Source organism: Carassius carassius, chromosome 40 (genome assembly GCF_963082965.1).
Source record: "Carassius carassius chromosome 40, fCarCar2.1, whole genome shotgun sequence".
In the NCBI taxonomy this organism is placed as follows: Eukaryota; Metazoa; Chordata; class Actinopteri; order Cypriniformes; family Cyprinidae; genus Carassius; species Carassius carassius.
This window is the reverse complement of record NC_081794.1, coordinates 3,552,348-3,572,498: the sequence shown is the minus strand read 5'-3', so window position 1 is coordinate 3,572,498 and position 20,151 is coordinate 3,552,348. Positions and strand designations below refer to the sequence as shown.

General features: G+C 40.7%; 1 protein-coding gene across 3 annotated transcripts in view; it reads left to right on the top strand.

Moving 5' to 3' along the window:
* The window catches only part of LOC132121974 (transient receptor potential cation channel subfamily M member 4-like), a 95,577-nt gene that overhangs the window by 41,529 nt on the left and 33,897 nt on the right, over positions 1-20,151 (top strand). For 2 of the 3 annotated variants that reach the window (XM_059531749.1, XM_059531750.1), the window contains exons 6-11: positions 3,877-4,045; positions 4,496-4,560; positions 6,280-6,513; positions 6,881-6,977; positions 7,108-7,229; positions 10,667-10,900. In XM_059531749.1, the coding sequence (XP_059387732.1) occupies positions 3,877-4,045; positions 4,496-4,560; positions 6,280-6,513; positions 6,881-6,977; positions 7,108-7,229; positions 10,667-10,900 (921 nt within the window). Of the gene's footprint in view, positions 1-3,876; positions 4,046-4,492; positions 4,561-6,279; positions 6,514-6,880; positions 6,978-7,107; positions 7,230-10,666; positions 10,901-20,151 lie in introns of all 3 variants that reach the window. The other variant, XM_059531748.1, reaches the window with a different exon arrangement.

The following is a 20,151-nucleotide window of genomic DNA, read 5'->3' as shown; positions in this document are numbered from 1 at the left end:
AAGAAGAACAAACGGAGAAACTTCTTGAGAAGTCCAATTACGAAGCTGAGAAACCCCTCTTTCTCTGGCGGAATGCTAAGAACAAGGGTTTCCCTTTGTTTTTATGGAAAAGTATGTTTACACCTATCTTTCCGTATGAACCAATGAAATGTGAGAAACTGAGGCGGGAAAAATCTTCTTTGTTTGCTGATTTCCGCCCACTGGTCTAGTTTATGTCGATGACAAAATTAAAAATTTTTCCTCAGCAAGATTGTTCCTCTGAAACAATGCATCTTTTTGTAATTTGCCGTCAAGATTTGTTACAGTCGGGTTTTTAAGATTATAAAGACACCAAAAACTATAATTTTGCAAATCCGGGATACAAAGATACAGAGTTGTTTCTTACTACATCCATATAAAGTTTGATTAAACACACAGTAACATTCATCTATTCCACTATGCCACATAAATACATTTGAGCACATAAAGGGAGACATTTAAATACACTTAGAGGTAGTTTTATCGAAAAAGGTCCATGTGCTAGCCAAAAATGCTCGTGCCTGTTTGTGTATGTGTGTGTCTGTTCTGTGGAATGTGTGATCGCGCCGTGAGTGAAAAGGGCGGGTGTTTGTCTTTTTTTTGAGGCTCGCGCGGGTATCTCTGGACAGTCTCCAAGGTGTAATAATTGTCACCCACGCCAGGATGTTGCCGACATGGCGGCGCCCGCGTGGTGAGTTATGTTGGAAGATGTTATAAAACGAAAGTCCTTGTTTTTACTTTAACTCACACTCTGATCTTTGAGTGCAGAATGTGTTAGAGAGTCAGGATTCATTAATATGGAATCCGCTCATTGGTGTTACAATATATATAGTGCCCTCCATAAGTATTGAGACAGTAAAGACAAAATTGCTCCGTTTTCTGTGTAATATAGATATGGTTAAAAAATTATTGTGAGACAAAACTACAGAATGTCACATTTTATTATAGGGTGATTCAACATATATATATATATATATATATATATATATATATATATATATATATATATACTGTATATACTGTATATAAATATACATACAGTGGTGGACAAAATTATTGACACCCTTGGTAAATGTTAATCATGTTGACCTTTTATTCAACTAAATACTCTCTTTTATTCAAATAAATTATTTCACTAAATTGAAACAATTAAAAATGGGGGAAATCTCATGAATAAATAAATGTTTTTCTCAAATACAGGTTGGACACAATTATTAACACCCCTAGAAAATATGAGTAAAATATCTCTAAAGTATATTCCCTTTCACGTTTAAAATTTTGAGCACACCAGGATGATTATGAACAAGAATTTATCCATCCATGGCTTTTTGTTTCCCAGGAATATAAATATGAGGGAAAACAAAGGCCAAATTCCCTTAATCATACATCACAATAAGTATCAGGATACCAAGGATCACAGCTGCTGGAAATAGTCTCGAGGTCAGAAAACCTTAAAAATATGATCAAACAGCACCTACAGTACATCACCATATGTTGTTTGGGAGGGTTTCAAGAAAATAATACAAGGAAAATAAATGATCTCATTAAAATACACACTCCAACATATTAACCAGATAGCACTGGGTTCTATGGTCATATAAAACTAAGAAAGCTTTTTAGCAGTAAACACTCAAGATGGGTTTGGAAAACACCCGAGTAAAAAAAAGTACCTCATGTGTACGATGAAATATACTGCTGTGTCTTTAAAGTTTTTGCCCTATTTCTCTGCCAGATGTCCTGGACATCTTGTTTAAATACATGGCATCGTGGATTCTATCAAATAACAACAGATTGAAAAAAAAAAAAAACTGACTGTGCTAGAAATCACACAATGGGCCATGTTAGGATCTTCCAACAGAAAAATTATCAATAAATAAAAAAATAAACTCAAAAAATTGGTCATCTCTGGTCCCTGACTTAAACCTTATAGAAAATGAAGGGGTGAACTGAAGAGAAGCACCAACATTGATCTGTGAATCTGAAGGGTCTGGAGTGATTCTGGATAAAGGAATGGTCTCTGATCTCTTGTTAGGTGTTCTTCAGACTCATCAAAAATTATGGGAGAAAACTCAGAGCAGTTTTTTTTTTTGGTAAATGGAGTTTTCAAAAAGTATTGAATAAAAGGGTGTCAATAATTGTGGCTAACGTATTTGAGAACCTTTATTTTGTAACGAGATCACCCCACCCCCCTCCACATTTTCAGTATACAGTATATAAAATAAGTAAATATTAATATTTTATTTTTAAGTTTACTATAAAATGTTTTTATTTTTTTTTATTTAATGTTCCCTTTTTATTTTAAAATGTAATCGTATTATCACTTTTTTTATTTTGTTTATTATTTAATTAAAAAAGAAAACTAAATAAATAATATATTTATTAATATTCTACAGGTGCATCTCAATGAATTAGAATGTCATGGAAAAGTTAATTTCTTTCAGTAATTCAACTCAAATTGTGAAACTTGTGTATTAAATAAATTCAGTGCACACAGACTAAAGTAGTTTAAAGGGTTAGTTCACCCAATAATCAAAATTATGTAATTAATAACTCACCCTCATGTCGTTCCAAACCAGTGAGACCTCCGTTTATCTTCGGAACACAGTTTAAGATATTTTAGATTTAGTCGGAGAGCTCTCAGTCCCTCCATTTAAACTGTGTGTATGGTCTACTGTCCATGTCCAGAAAGGTAAGAAAAACATCATCAAAGTAGTCCATGTGACATCAGAGGGTCAGTTAGAATTTTTTGAAGCATCGAAAATACATTTTGGTCCAAAAATAGCAAAAACTACGACTTTATTCAGCATTGTCTTCTCTTCCGTGTTGTGAGAGAGTTCAAATCAAAGCAGTTTGTGATATCCGGTTCGCAAACGAATCATTCGATATAACCGGATCAACCAGTTCACCAAATCGAACTGAATCGTTTTAAATAGTTCGCGTCTCCAATACGCATTAATCCACAAATTACTTAAGCTGTTAACTTTTTTAATATGGCTGACACTCCCTCTGAGTTCAAACAAACCAGTATCCCGGAGTAATACATTTACTCAAACAGTACACTGACTGAACTGCTGTGAAGAGAGAACTGAAGATGAACACCGAGCTGAGCCAGATAATGAACAATACATTGACTCATTCACGTTCAACTTGTGAAGTGATTTTGCTTGACAGTCCTTATAAGGCTGCGGTTCTCTCGGTTGGTTGTAAATCTTTTTCTTCCTCACTTTTTCCTTCCACTCAACCTTTTGTTAACATGCTTGGATACAGCACTCTGTGAACAGCCAGTTTCTTTGGCAATGAATGTTTGTGACTTACCCTCCTTGTGAAGGGTGTCAGTGATTGTCTTCTGGACAACTGTCAGATCAGAAGTCTTCCCCATGATTGTGTAGCCTAGTGAACCAAACTGAGAGACGATTTTGAAACCTTTGCAGGTGTTTTGAGTTTGAGATTCTGTAATTACAATTCTTTTTTTTTTACTAACTTTCCACTTCCATTTGATTTGTAAATATATGGAATAAAAAAATTAAAAAGGTATTTGCAACTTTTTATCTCACAATTCAGACTTTTCTTCTCTGAATTGTGAGATATAAACTTACAATTGCGAATGGAAAAAGTCAGAATTGTGGCAAAAACAAGCTTCCATAGCATACTGTTTAGAGCAAACATGCTATACACTTCAGAAAACGTAAGAGTAGTTTGTTAGTATGCCATTTCAAAATAGCCATTAAAATAGTCAAACTATTCACTCAGGAGAAAAAAAAACATATCCCAGTTTGTAGAATAAACCAGAACTGCAAGTTGCATATTGCAGATGGTTCACAGTCTTTCAGAAAAACGGTGTCTTTCTCTTTCTCTTAGGGAAGTTTTCCCGCTAAGTATTTTGTCCAAAGCACTTCACGTGGCACTTGCTCTCTGGATAATAACTACAAGGCTTTCCTTCTGGTGGACGATGGGTCTGAAGGACGTAAAGGTGGGGAGGTCGGTTTCCAAGGCCGTCTGGAGGGTTACATTTCACGTCAGCGCCCAGGTCAGTGTTTCCCACAGAAGTATATTCTATTTACGGTGGTGTGGTGTTTGGGGGGGGGGGGGGGGGGGGGTATGTATCATATATTTTTAGTGACAAGTACACATTTACTTGTGTTTAATAGAATGTAACTGATGTAGCGTTTACTTTACATTGCTTATTTTCATTCCAGTTATTTCACTGAACAGACTTGTAACAAGCTAACCAGCAAACATTGGTTTAAATAGGGAGATTAAATGGCCACCTAAAGGTCATTTTGAGCTATTGCAAGAGAAGACAAAGCTTCAAGTGTAAAGGCAACAAAGCTTATCACATGAAATATTCACCGTAGTCAGTGATAATGTTTAATATGTATAAACGTATTATGTGTTTTATGTATTTTATGGTAAGATCTCTTTAATGAAAGCAACAAGGATTTCATACTGTGGTTGCTTAAATATGTCATCTAAGCAGGCAGCGCAAGCATTGACATTCCTGTTCTGAATATGCTGATATCTGGAGAAGTTTCCATGGTGGAGGTGAGCATATTACAATTATATTAAACAATACTTCCTCTGTCCTACATCTGAAAGAGATAGTTCACCCAAGAAATTAAGATTTGCTATTAATTTACTTACCCCCAAGGTCATTCGAGATGTAGGTGATTTTTTTTCTTCAGTAGAACATTATAGAAGATTATGAACTGAAACCACAGCCCTCAGTGATTCATATAATGTAAGCAGATACCAGCACTTGAGTCAAAAAAGCATATAAAGGCAAGACTAAATGAATATCCATGGCTCCTGATGATATATTAAGGTATTTTGGTCTGTGCATGAAACTGAACATTATTTAAAACATTACTGCCTGTAGTCCACAGCCTCAAGCAAATGGTCAGGAGTGATGTCCGTTTCACGAACGAATCATTCATTTGAACTGGTTCTTTTTAATAAACTGGATGAACCAGTTCATCAAATCAGACTTAATCATCTGAAGGACCACTCGAGCAGCACAGATCTACAAGGTACTCAATCAAAAGTCACTTTTAAATCTGCCTGACAGTCACTTCAACTCGAAATGAGTACTTGAATGAAGGGGCCAAAAAAGTTTTGTTTTCTCTTTGTTAATGCTTCTAAAAAGATGAGCTGATGAAGTTTTTTCACTTCATATGTTTCAGCTAGGGCTGCCCTCGACTAAGCAGTGATGTGCCTGTATGCATGTTATGGATTACATAATCTGAGAATATATTAAATATTTACTTTCTATAGATATGTTTTCATATCTGTAAATCAAGTATACATAGAGTATCGCGCTCAATTTCATATTTTATCTTTATTTTACAAAAGCTCAATGTTTTGTTGTTATTATGAGAGCACACAAATTAATGTAGAGTCTTTACATATTCAAAAGACTCATTTTTCTTATCTGTGTGGCCAAAAATTACAGAGTATTTTAAGAGCAGTGCACCAGCACCTCCATCTGTCATGCAGAGCGCTTACCTGTTACGATTCCACACTCCGCACATACACTGAATAGCGCACATTTCTCCAGGTTAATATAAGATTGAGAAGCCATGTAAAGTTGCTAATACTTGCATATTTCAGTTGATATATGGCAAGAGTGTTAGGATGTCCTGCCTGATGTATTAACACATAGACCAGCTGTTACCAATTTATCTGTTACGGACAGTGTGACTTCACAAATGTAATTTTTTTTTTCTGCAACTAAGCAACTAATAAAATTTTGGTCAACCAAACCTCTTCTTGTTGACTAATGGTTAGTCGACTATTTGGGGGCAGCCCTAGTTTTAGCCATGTAAAACATCAGCATTTCATATCATTATTGGTTCCTCCAGTAATATGCTGTGTCTGTGTATGTGACATCATTGTGTGAACCAGTTTGGGGAAAAGAATCAGATTCCTGAGGCTATGAATTACAGGTAGTAATGTCGTAAAAAAATGTTGATTTTCTTGCATAGACCAATTGTTTTGCTTCATAATACCTCAATATATATTGTCAGGAGTCACAGGTATCAATTTTGTCTTGTCTGTGGTTTTTTAACTTTCACGTGCTGGTAGCCTCTAACTTGCCTTTTATGAATCACCGAGGACCATGGTTTCAGCTAAGAATCTTCTTTACTGTACTACCACAAAAAAAAATGTCACCTATATTTTGGACTGAGGGTGAGAAAAGTAACAGCCATTCTTCATTAATGAGCAAACTTCCCCTTTAAATTGTTCCATGTTTCTTCATTTCAGGCATTAGAAATCTCTCTGAAGAATTCAATGCCCTGGTTGGTCCTGGCTGGTTCGGGTGGGCTTGCTAATCTTGTGAGCGACATTGTGGAGAATGTGCAATATGCTCCGATTTCTGCGTTTGGAGGAGCAGAGAAGGAGGAAGGTTCTCCCAACATGGAGCTTAGAGAATGCATAACCACGAAAGTAAAGAAACAGTTTCCTTCAGAGCAAGACATGGACACGCTTGTTGATAAGGTAAATGTCACACTCTGTACTTAATCAAACATAAATAATGATGAACGACAAATTGACTTTCATTTTCAATCACTGTATAAGAAAATAACTGTATAAAAATAAAATAATGATGCTGTCATCTTTCTAAAGTCATCCCCTCTGTAATTTGGCTTCAAATGTCCCCCTCTACAAAATAGTGGATTACTCAGTAAATTTTGCCATGATATTTAATATTTAGTTTTTTTTTTCATTCACTTTTGTTATTAATTCAGCTGAAAAGCAAAAAAAGTCATTATTTTTAGTTGGACCTCTGGTTAAGTTGACATGTCACAGGCACGTTTCTTTAAGCACTGATTTTTTTTCTTGTTGCTTGGCTCGCTCCTGAAAGGTTTTAAGTATCTACCTGAAGAAAGACCTCATCTCCATTTATCACGCAGAAGGAGCGGATGATTTTGACACTGTGATGCTTAAAGTACTTGTTCAAGGTAGATTAAACTGGTTATTGCGGTGTTTGTGTCACTTTAACTTCTAACCTTTTCTGTCTACAGTGTACTGTGATGTTAATACATTTCAAATATTTTTAATCAACATAATTTTGCTGTGTGAATGTGTTAGCGAGTGAACAGCGAGTTTCGGTGACTACTAACCCCTATGTTGATGAGTTGAAGCTGGCTGTAACCTGGAACAGAGTGGATATTGCCAAAAGTGAACTGTTCAATGGAAACATTGACTGGAAGGTACAGTAGAGAATTGTGAGAAATATTCAATTAGTTTCTGAACTAAAGCAAGTTGTTGCATGTTACTGTAGTTCAAACAGCACAGCATGGCACTAAAAAGGGGTAACATCTTGGGTTTGATTTCCAGAATGAACTGATTAAATGTAAACATTGAATGAAGAGTCACTTTAGACAAAAGCGTCTGTGAAATTAATTAAAGGAGTCATACCCTCGTATTACCTTGGATACCTACTGCTGTATTATAGTCTTTCAGGCCCTTCTAAAAAAGAAAAGTGGAAAAAAAATAAACACAGAGCTCCTCAGACCCTTATTTCTGTAGGCATTATTGTCTCGCGAGATCTGATGCGATATTTTGGCTGTCGTGGACGGTCATTATAATAATGCAAATGAGGGGCGCGTTGATTGGTTGCAGGAAGGGGGGGGTTGACAACGCAGGTAACGCTTTAGCATATCATTACAAACTGACATCATGGCGCAAGTTGTGAATGAACGCGACCGGCTTCCTGGCCAGTGTATAAGTATGAGGCGCCGTTTAGGGCTTAAATCAAACTTCATTCACGCACACATATGAAACACGCTTGCATATATACTAAGTGGTCACACATACATGTATATGAACTCACGCACACAACGTTACTCATATGAGACACGAGCACAGCACACACACACAAATATAAGACGAGCACAGCACACACACACAAACTAGACGGGGCCTCATGTAAGTGTTAGGCAACAAATAAACAATAACCGAATTCATGATGATCTCAGTCATTAGTTTTTTGCAAAGTACGTTAGCAGCCATTCCCCATACCTCGAAGCTAATACTCCTGCCAGTGTTGTGCCTGAACGCGTTCATTGAACGATAGTTCATGAACTCGTTCATATTTTGGGCGAACATGAACTGAACGTACCGCATTACTGCCTGATGATCGTTACTGTGAAGTCGTTCATTCTGGTGTCTGTGAACGCCACGCTCTCTCTCAGTTTAACTTCGTTCAGTAGGATGCCAGATTTCTATAAAGCCTTCTAGGTGAAAACACACCGTAAACCGGCCTTAATATGTAGCGGAAAAAACACCCAATCTGGCAACGCCAGACTCTCTTAATCAAACTCGTTCATCAAAATGAACAAATCTTTTTTCGAGTCATTTCGTTCACTTAAGGGGCTTTAAATGTTACTATTAACTGGCAAATTCCCCGAACACATCAACCTACGCAATCTTGATCATATTCTGAATTAAGAAATCATTATAATGTAGTCAAAAGTCCGTTTTTGCAGTCAGTTTACAGGGAACATAAATAATTACTTCACCACGAGTCTTTCGTTTATTTGTCTAGTGACAGACGCAATAGCATACAATAGCCGCATTAGCAGTTAGATGCTGTTTGTTACATACAGTAGAGCAATAAAAAACACAGTCTTACTGTTTCAATTGCAGGCAATTTTGTTGGAATGGCGCTTCTCCCGAGCTTCGATGCCAACTTTGCCTGATATTGCCCCAAATTTGTGAAGGATTTCAGCGTACAATGTGTTTAGCACAAACACGTAACGATAAGCCAGTGGGAAGGGTTGAAGGAACCGCTTCATTAAAAATGAATTTAATCCACTGGTCTCTGATAGGTAGGTCCGTTCTTGGTAGAGAAAACACATTTACATGTTGATTCTGGCAGTCAACCACAGAGCAACTCACGTGTGCACTAGTTCCAGCGTCTTTCTCGACTGAATATGAGGGGGAGAGGGGAAGGGCGAGCTTCCTGCTGCGGTGTCCATATATGGTATATCCTGCCGCGTCTTGACGTCAAGACGAGGAAGAAATCAAAATCTCGTATTTGAGTGCGCGTGCACGTGGGCTATTTTACAAACCCTGAGGTAAACAAACGCTTCACTTTTAAATATCGGCTTCCCGGCCAGTGTATAATCGTTAGGCAATCATAACATACATTGATTCTCGTGTAAAAGTGCAAATTGTGGGTCATGACTCCTTTAATAAAAGTGGCAAAACTGAAAGTGTTTTTTTTTTTAATGTGTATGTACACTACTGTTCAAAAGGTTGGGGTCAATAATAAACAAATTAATGTTTTTATTCAACGAGGACACATTAAATTGATCAAAAGTGGAAGTAAAGACATTTATGTTGTTTCAAAACATTTTCATTTTGTTCTGTTGAACTTTCCATTAATCAAAGAATCCTGAAAATTTTCCACAAAAATATTAATCAGCACACCATTATTAATAAGCAGAAGTTTACAACAGTTTATAATAATAATGTTTCTTGAGCAGCAAATCAGAATGATTTCTGAAGGATCATGTGACACCTGAGACTTGAGAAATGATGCATCACAGCTTTGCATCACAGGAATAAACCGCACTTTAAATTATATTCAAACAGATTTTTTTTATTTTAAATTGTAGTAATATTTTACAGTATTACTGTTTTTACTGTATTTCTTAACAAATAATGCAGCCTTAGTGGGCAGAAGAGACATCTTTCAAAAAGTCTTACCATCCCAAACTTGAATGGTATTGTATCTTTTGAGAGGTTATGGTACTGTTAAATATACTTTTAACTAATTGACCAACCATATTTCTTCAGATTTCAGACTGATCAATACATTTGAGCACAGGAAATTATGACCAATCTCAAAACCATTCCCTCTAGTCATACTAAAGGGGTCATATGATGCGATTTCAAGTTTTCCCTTCTTTTTGGAGTGTAACAAGCTGTTCGTGCATAGATAAGATTCCTAAAGTTGCAAAGACTGAAGTCTTAAACCAAAAAAGATATTCTTTATAAAAGTTAAGACTTGTCCACGCCCTTCAAAAACGCCTTGGTCAAACACGCCCCCACATGTCTACGTCACCATGTGGGAAGATTTTGGGTAGAGTAGTGCTTCTTGTTGTTTGTTGTTTCTCTGATCACAAATGCAGATATGGTTTTATATTTACGTGGCACGATGCAATGCAACGCGTAAAAGACAAGATACATTATAATCCGTAATTATGTCCCCAACGAATGCAACGAATGCCTCATTTATAATGGGTTTTAATGTTTTTGTCTCATCGCTCTGGGACACGGCATCACAGTATTGTGAGGGGTGTAACATTTCCGTCATACACATGAGGTATTCGGCCAATTACAATGCACTGGATAGCTGGCCAATCAGAGCAAACCTTGCTTTTCAGACGGATGAGCTTTGTAAAAATCGATGCGTTTCAGAAAGGCAGGGCATAGAGGAGAAACAATAATGTACAGTATGGGGAAAATAATGTTATTTTATTTTTTTCTTAAACCACATTAACACATTGCATTACACGAAATACACAAAATAATGTTCTTTTTAGCAATGTCATATGACCCCTTTTAAAATGTCCACTACTGATCTGTTATGCATTATGTGATGTGAATGATTGAAGTTGTTATATTTTGACATAAACAGTATGAAGACCTTGAAGAGTCCATGACTGATGCCCTGGTGAATGATAAACCCCAGTTTGTGCGTCTCTTCATTGACAACGGTCTAAACATTGTGAACTACCTGACTTACTGCCGACTGGAGGGTCTTTATGACTCCATCTCTAAATCCTCTCAGGCCGGCATGCTGCTGCAGTATTTCCTGGAAGAGCGCATAAACGAGTCCAGTGGTCAGACGTGCCAAGTCAGCCTTTATGAGGTGAGATCTGGAAATTGACAAATATCGGCAGGTGTCACCAATTATGACACCCACCTGCAGGCAGTTTCCTGATTATTTTCCTGACAATTTTTGATTGTCCAAAATTCATATTCAGCCAGCTTCAAAGTAATCTGCATGACCCCACCCATCAAGTACAGGTCTTCTCTTTTAAATCGTCCCACATATTTGGTTTGCACAGCACAGTGTTACATCGTGAAGGTCACTTAAAATGTAGAATTTGCACATTCCTTTTGTCAGCAATGTGGGGTGGTTCTTGCTGGGACAGATTGCTTCACTAGAAAAGAGCTTTATTTGTCAGTTCGGGTCATCCAGATTATTTTGAAGCTGCCTAATTATGGATTTGGGAATGTCAAAATGGTCTACTTTGATCCCTGTTCACTAGCTTTAGATGGAGAAAAATCCTTGAATGTTTTTCCTCAAAATCTTAATTTCTCTTCGGGGGTGGGGGGGGGGCTCTGGGGGTTAGTAGATGGACACCAACACAAACACTTAAGTAATCATGGTGTTCATGTGTTTCTTTTAATGACGGCTGTCAATATAACTACTGAACAATTATTTGAACTGTACATTGAACTTAACATTGGGACATTTCTATTTATAACAATTATCCACAAAGTGTGCAGCTTTAAAAAACGTCTCTAGGTTATGAATGTAACCCTAGTTCCTCAAAGGAACGAGACGCTGTGTTAAGTACTTTGGGGAAACGCCTTTGGCAAGATCAACTCTGAATATTGTGTGCAATCTGTTCAATGGAAGGGCATGACGTCACGGGCGGGGTGACGTAGCGACCAGGAAGCTATAAAGGCACCTGCCACGCAGCTGACTTCAGCTTCGAGTAGGGAAGCAAGCGCCGGCAGGGGTGCCGGGAGTATGGCTCTGCGACGCAGCGTCTCGTTCCTTCAAGGAACTAGGGTTAAATTCGTAACCTGGAGACGTTCCTTTTCAGGAACTCGAGCTGCATCAAGCACTTTGGGGAACGATGTGCCAACGCTGCCAGACTGCCAATCCCCTGCCTAGTGTGTAGCCGAAGAGCACAGCTAAGGCAAGAGGACAGAAGAGCCAGGAGCGGCTCGCATATTGAGATTGTAAAATATAGCAAATTTAGAGGGTGTGGACCATCCCGCAGCGTTGCAGATGTCCTAAAGGGACACACCTGCTAGAAAGGCCTTAGAGGCAGCCATACCCCGAGTTGAGCCTTGGCTCCCAAAGAAAGGGGAAGACCAGAGGACTCATAGGAGACATTGATAGCCTCGACTATCCAACGACTAAGGGTCTGCTTAGAGGCAGGGGAACCTTTCTTAGGAGGACCGTATCAAACAAGCAATTGGTCAGATTTTCTCCACAGGGCAGCTCTGTGGACGTATGCGTCCAGTCGTTGAACTGGACACATACAATTTAGCTTCTCCTGGTCTGGCTCCCGAAAGGGAGGAGGGCAGAAGGCCTGCAGTACTATAGGTTGTGGCGTAACAGAGGGAACTTTAGGAACATAACCCGCTCGAGGGTATAAGAATGCTTTGGCCATACCAAGGGCAAAGTCTAAGTAGGTAGGGGCCTGAAGGGGCCTGAAGGTAGGGGCCTGAAGATCTCCTACTCTCTTTAGAGAAGTAATAGCCAGTAACAGGGCAGTCTTAAGGGTCAGATGTCTATCTGAGATATCTTGTATTGGCTCAAATAGAGCTTTACAAAGAGCCTCTAACACCACAACCAAGTCCCATGGGGGAATACGGGACAGTACTGGAGGTCTCAGCCTCAGTGCACCACTGAGGAAACGTGTAACTAGGGGGTGCCTACCCACTGACTGACCGTTGAAAGGGACGTGGTAAGCAGCTATGGCCGCCACGTACACCTTTAAGGTGGAGTGAGTTAACCCCGCAGAGAGCCTAGCTTGTAGAAACTCCAGAACTGTACCAATTGGGCAGTTAACATGGTCAAGCTGGCGGTCTCTGCACCATGAGGAGAAAAGTTTCAACCTCAGGGCGTACAGTTACCTCGTAGAGGGAGCTCTGGATTGGAGGGGGGGTCTCAAAAACCTCGGTTGAGAGACCGGAAGCTATGAGCTGTGCCCCCTCAGGGGCCACACCGACAACTTCCACAACTCCGGGCGAGGGTGAATTATTTTGCCCTGCGCCTGAGAGAGTAGATCTGTCTTGATCGGAATCTCCCATGGAGAGCCGGTAAAGAGAGAGATAAGATCTGCGAGCCATACTGGGCCTGGCCAGAACAGGGCTACTAATAGAAGACGGACCCCTTCCCGGCGTACTCTCGCCAGAACTCCCGGGAGCAGAGCAATAGGGGGAAAGGCGTGCAGACAAAGCCTCAACCTGGTCTGTTCCACAGCGTTCAGTCCCAGAGGAGCTGGATGAACTAGAGAGAACAGAGGGGACATTGCGATATATCTAGAGTCGCAAAGAGGTCCAAAAACTCTCCATATCTACTTCACCACCTCGGGGTGAAGCCCCCCGGGCCTCGGCCCCTGTCTCAACAGTATGTCTGCTCCCACAGTCAATCTCGCAGGAATATACACTGCTCTGAACGAGAGCAGTTTGTCCTGGGACCACAGAAGGATCTGGTGTGCCAGCTTGTACAAGGGGCGCGAATGCAGATCTCTCTGTTGACACTTATCTCTCTCTTCTTGGCACTTGGCGACGGTACAGGATGGCTGCCTCCGTGACGTGCTCTGCATATGTTTTTGTCTTTTTGTTAGTTTGTCCTGTCTTTAGTTATATTCCTGCAATCAGTTTCACCAGGGATGAACTGCTGAACATTCGGCAGAACGCACCACAAGATGGTTTTCCGGATTTCAATTATTCAGACGTTTTACTGAACATTGTTTTTGGAGGAGCAGCGGCGCTGATCAAACGCTTCAGGACGCGCAGGCGGGGAAAGCGAGCTGGCGCGCTCGTCAGACTCCGGAAGCGCGGATTTCGAACACCGTTGCCTAGCATCCATCTGGCAAATCTACGCTCTCTACTCAACAAAACGGACGAATTCCTTCTGCTTTCTCGGACAAATAAGGATTTCACACACTCTGCTGCTCTGTGTTTCACGGAAACCTGGCTGAATGACGGCATACCGGACAGCGCGCTCCATCTGCCGGGCTTTCAGCTGTTTAGAGCGGATCGCGACGCAGAATCAACGGGGAAATCGCGCAGCGGCGGGACATGCTTTAACATCAATGAACGGTGGTGTACAGATGTAACTGTGTTAAAGAAGATGTGCTGTCCTGATCTAGAAATGCAGTTTGTCAACTGCAAGCCGTTCTATTCGCCGCAGGAGTTTCATTTGTTCATTCTGGTTAGTGTTTACATTCCTCCGCAAGCCCAAGTAAGTCTGGCTTTACAGAAACTCGCTGAGCAGATCACAGAGACAGAACAACAACACCCGGACTCTGTTTTAATCATTCTCGGGGACTTTAATAAAGCCAATCTCTCCCTTGAACTGCCAAAATGCAGACAGCATGTTACCTGTCCCACCAGAGACAGTAATATATTGGATCATTGTTACACAACAATAAAGGATGCATATCACTCTGTTCCACGAGCAGCTTTGGGACGTTCTGATCACCTTCTGGTTCATCTTATACCGACCTACAGGCAGAAACTAAAATCAGCTAAACCTGTATTAAGGACTTTAAAAAGATGGACTAATGAAGCAGAGCAGGATTTACAAGCTTGTTTTGACCTCACTGACTGGAGTATTTTTGAAGCTGCTGCCACCGATCTGGATGAACTCACAGAGACCGTAACATCATATATCAGTTTCTGTGAGGATATATGCATTCCTACCAAGACTCAACTAAATGACAACAATGACAAACCGTGGTTCACTGCAAAACTCAGACAGCTCCGTCAGGCCAAAGAAGATGCTTACAGGAAGGGGGACAATGTCTTGTATAAACAGGCTAAATACACACTGGAAAAGGAGATCAGAGTGGCAAAGAGGAATTATTCTGAAAAAATAAGGACTCAGTTCACTTCGAACGACTCGGCATCAGTGTGGAAAAGTCTAAAGAAGATCACCAATTACAAGACACAACCCCCAGCACTGTGGAAAATCAATGACTGGCAGACGATCTGAACGAGTTTTACTGCAGGTTTGAAAGAACACCCATCACCTGAACCTGAACGCCTCTCCACACAACCGTTCACACCAATAACAACTCCTGCAACCAACCCTGAATGCCTCTCCAAACAACTGTTCACACCATTAACAGCTCCTGCAACCCATCCTGAACACCTCTCTAAACAACCGCTCTCACCATTCACACCTCCTGCATCCCCCCTCTCCCCCACACCTGCAATACAGATCAGCGAGGATGCGGTGCGCCAGGTCTTCCGGAAGCAGAAAAGGAAAAAAGCACCAGGCCCAGATTGTGTTACACCAGCCTGTCTTAAATCCTGTGCTGACCAGCTGGCCCCCATCTTCACAAAGATCTTTAACAGATCGCTGGAGCTGTGCGAAGTCCCTTCATGCTTCAAATGCTCCACCATCATCCCCATCCCAAAGAAACCCAAAATTACAGGACTAAATGACTACAGCCCTGTGGCTTTAACATCCGTAGTCATGAAGTCATTTGAAAAACTGGTGCTGGCCCGCCTGAAGGACATCACTGGACCCTTGCTGGATCCTCTTCAGTTTGCCTACAGAGCAAACAGGTCTGTGGACGATGCAGTAAACATTGGACTGCATTATGTTCTGCAACACCTAGACAGACCGGGGACCTATGTGAGGATCCTGTTTGTGGACTTCAGCTCGGCTTTTAACACGATCATGCCAAACCTCCTCCTGCCCAAACTAACTCAGCTCTCCGTGCCCACCTCCGTCTGTCAGTGGATCAACAGCTTCCTGACAGACAGGCAGCAGCTAGTGAGGCTGGGAAAATACACATCCAGCACCCGTACAATCAGCACCGGAGCTCCCCAGGGCTGCGTTCTCTCCCCACTGCTCTTCTCCCTGTACACTAATGATTGCACATCTAAGGACCCCTCTGTCAAGCTCCTGAAGTTTGCAGATGACACCACACTCATCGGCCTCATTCAGGACGGTGACGAGTCTGCTTACAGACAGGAGGTTAAAGAGCTGGCTGTCTGGTGCACTCTCAACAACCTGGAGCTTAACACACTCAAAACAGTGGAGATGATTGTGGACTTCAGGAGAAACCTTCCTGCAGTCCCCCGACTCACCATCATGAACAGCACTGTGACTGCAGTGGAGTCATTCAGGTTCCTGGGCACCACTATCTCTCAGGACCTGAAGTGGGACATTCACATTGACTCCATTGTGAAAAAGGCCCAGCAGAGGTTGTACTTCCTTCGCCAGCTGAGGAAGTTTAACCCTCTCAAGTCGATTAACGCGGATACGCGTTTTGAGTCATTTTCTCCTGATAACCCCCGAAAAGAACTTAAATTACACTTTCAGTTTTAATCGTACAGATAAGAGCGATACATCAATCGAATCTGTAAAGGGTCTACTTTTTTTTGGATACAGACATAATAACAACAAAACTTTGTGCACTTATAAAATAAAGATAACAAACAAGGTGCGCTGTCTGCAGCCTTTGTCTGCGCTGATCTTCTTTTACAAACACGTAATTTAAATGAACTGTAACTCCGTGAATACTCAACGAAAATACATGAGAGAGATATCTATAGAAAGCTTGACATGTCTATTTTTAAACTAAACAAGTGCCGCCGAAAACAGATATTCTGTGATAAAGTAATCCATATGAAAACAACGCGATGTCTGTTTTTCATGTCTCCCTTCATTATATCTAATGTGACCACGCTCCCGCGCCGAACGCGCTATTCAGATTCAAACTGAAGCGCGCAGCTTGAATACGCCCATAACAGAAGAAAAAGCAGCGAGACTGTTCAAGTTTTTTTTATTTTACTGTTTGCTTCGCGATGAGAGGAATAAGACATAATTCACCCCAAAAAGATGTCATGTGGTTGAGGATTTGAGAAATGGATTTCCTCAGAAAAAAAGAATGAAGCACTTTATTCAGCAGAGATCATAAACATGAGTAAGTCTCTTTTTATTTATTTATATACTTGTACTAGTTTTCACATAACGTGTAAACGTTTTACTAGTTAGACTTTTTCCAAACTATAATTCCTGACTAAATGTATAATCAAGTGAAACATTATGAAGTTTCAATAACAATATACAACACTATACCCTTCAAAAGCTTGATGTAAATAATATAAATGTAACAAATAGATAACTGTAACAAATGTAAAAACAATGCTTTTCTTTCCATTTATTCCCCCTAAAAACCCAGAAAAATATTCTCAGCTCTTTTCAACATTAATAATAATGATGATAATAATAACAACAAATGTTTGTTTTTTTTTTGTAGAAAATAAGATTGTTAAAAGGATTTCTGAAGGATTGTGTGACTGGAGTAAGCATGCCAAACAATTTGTTTGAAAGTCAGCTTTGATTGTTTCTAATAAACTGTTTAACTGCTCCCCCAAGTGGATATTAAATTATGTTGTGGGATAATTAAATATATTCTAAATAAACTACAAACATAAAATTATATAGATTTATTTTGTTATTGCATTCTTTCTTGTAACTCTTCCCTCTCAGTGGCACAGATGACTGAAAGGCTCATTATGCAGCTCATTATTCAGGCCTTTGTCTTCTCAGGTGTAAATCACAATGATTTTCATGGTAGTTGACGCCTACTCGCATATGACTTTTACCAACAAAAAGTGTTTTGGAAAATTTAAATCAATATATTGTTTTCTGTGAGTGAGTAAACAAGATGATTTTCACATCATTTAGAAAGAAAAATTCTAGGCTACAAGCTCCAGTTCTCAAAAATCCCGGGAACCATTGTTCTTTATGTGTTTTTTTGCCTTATTCAAGTGTTTTAACATTTTTAGTTTTTCACTAACCACGCATAATAGTTTTTTTCTCAAAAACACAATCATGTACATACATGCATTTCACATATTATTACAGCCCAGTTTGTGCTGATTACAGTGAGATTAGTCTTTACCCATTTAGATATTTATAAGAAACTGAAAAAAGCACAAATGTCAAGGCATGACAAAACTTCTCCAGGCCCCAAAAACACCCTTAGACTCCAGAGGGTTAACCTGCCACAGGACCTGCTGAAACAGTTCTACTCCACCATCATCGAATCCATCCTCTGCACTTCAGTAACTGTCTGGTTCAGCTCAGCTTCTAAATCTGACCTCAGAAGACTACAGAGGGTAGTCCGGACTGCTGAGGGAATCATCGGTTAAACTCTCCCATCTATTCAAGAACTGTACTTATCCAGAGTGGGCAAAAGGGCTGTTAAAATCACTCTGGACCCCTCACATCCAGCACACTCCCTCTTTGAACTGTTGCCATCTGGTCGACGCTACAGAGCACTGAGCACCAGAACGACCAGACACAGGAACAGTTTCTTCCCTCAGGCAATCCATCTTATGAACAGCTGATACACACTGAACACACTACACTTTATATTTATATACACATACACTTAATTTATCTAACACACATACTTAGTATACACTTAAATTTTGCACATAATATACATGTACATACATAACTGCATTTTTGTAATATACCTGCCTACAATTGTTAATTTGTATATTGTCATTCCTTATCTACTTATTTGTATTTTTTGTATTTTTATATTCTTTTATTATGTGTTTTATGTTCTGTCGCTGTCATTCTGTTGTACTGCGGAGCTTCTGTCACGAAAACAAATTCCTCATATGTGTAAACATACCTGGCAATAAAGCTCATTCTGATTCTGAATCTGATTCTGATTCTGACTGATATAAGAGATCGCCAATGTGTTGTCGGTGCGCACCAACACATGGTGACCTTTCAGGTCTGGGAGGAAATATTTCAATGCTCGATGCACAGCTAGCATCTCTAGACAACTGGTTTTGCCATGTCAGATGGTGACCGCTCCACAGACCGCGGGCAGGGTGGCTGCTCATGACTGCACCCCAACCGGTGAGGTACGCGTCTGTCGCTAGCGTTAAAACGGCGACCAAGAGCTCCCAGCACCGGGCCCTATTTCAAGAACCAAGGTTTCTTCCACATGTCTAAGGCACGAAGGCATCACCGCGTGACCTTGATAGTTCGTAATGGATTCCCCCTCGGGGAAAATCCCTTGGTCTTGAGCCACCACTTTAGGGGTCTCATGTGCAGGAGGCCAAAAGGTATCACATTGGACGCAGCTGCCATAAGCCCTAACAGTCTCTGAAACTGCTTGACAGTGAGTGACTGGCCTTCTCTGGCTCTCTTGACTGAGGAAAGGATTGACTAGATCCGAGCAGGAGACATACGTGCCTGCATCGTGGTCAAATCCCACACTATGCCTAGATAGGTGGTTCTCTGAACTGGAGAAAGTACACTCTTCTTGGCATTCAGTCTCAAACCCAGCTCCCCCATATGTGTGAGAACGACATCTCGATGTCGAACTGCCATCTGCTCTGATTGAGCTAAAATCAACCAATCGTCGATATAGTTCAGAATGCAGATGCCCTGCATACGAAGGGAAACCAGAGCCACATCTACACATTTCATGAACGTGCGGGGTGAGAGTGCAAGGCCGAAGGGAAGTACTCTATATTGGTGGGCTTTGCCCCCGAAAGCGAACCTCAGAAACTTCTTGTGTTGTGGAAGGATGGATATATGGAAGTATGCATCTTTGAGATCTATTGTGACAAACCAGTCCTCGGATCTGATTTGAGCTACAACCTGTTTGACAGTGAGCATTTTGAACTCCAGTGACATTACTGAGAGGTTTAGATGACGTAAGTCTAAGATCGGACGCAAAACCCCCATCCTCCTTTGGAACTATGAAATACCGGCAGTAAAACCCGGACTCCCTGTCTAGAGGAGGGACCACCTCGATGGCCGCCTTCCTTAATAGGGTATTCACTTCTTGTTCCATCACCAGAGCCTGCTGGGGGCCGACTACTGTCGGTGTAACCCCATTGAATGTCGGCGGTGGATGGCCGACGATAGCCTCTTTCTATTGTGTGCAGGACCCATTGAGATACATTTGGCAGTAGTTTCCACGCTGCTAACAAATGTACTAAGGGGAATCAGTCTCTCGAGACTGACCTCTGGTATAAGAGGCCCCCGAAGGAACGGCGAGCGTCTCAGCTCCGCTACGCTCACGGGCGGAAATAACTGAGAGCAGTGCTCGCTGGAAGCCGCTGCGCCCTGAAACTCTGGCAGGGCTGGCAGAC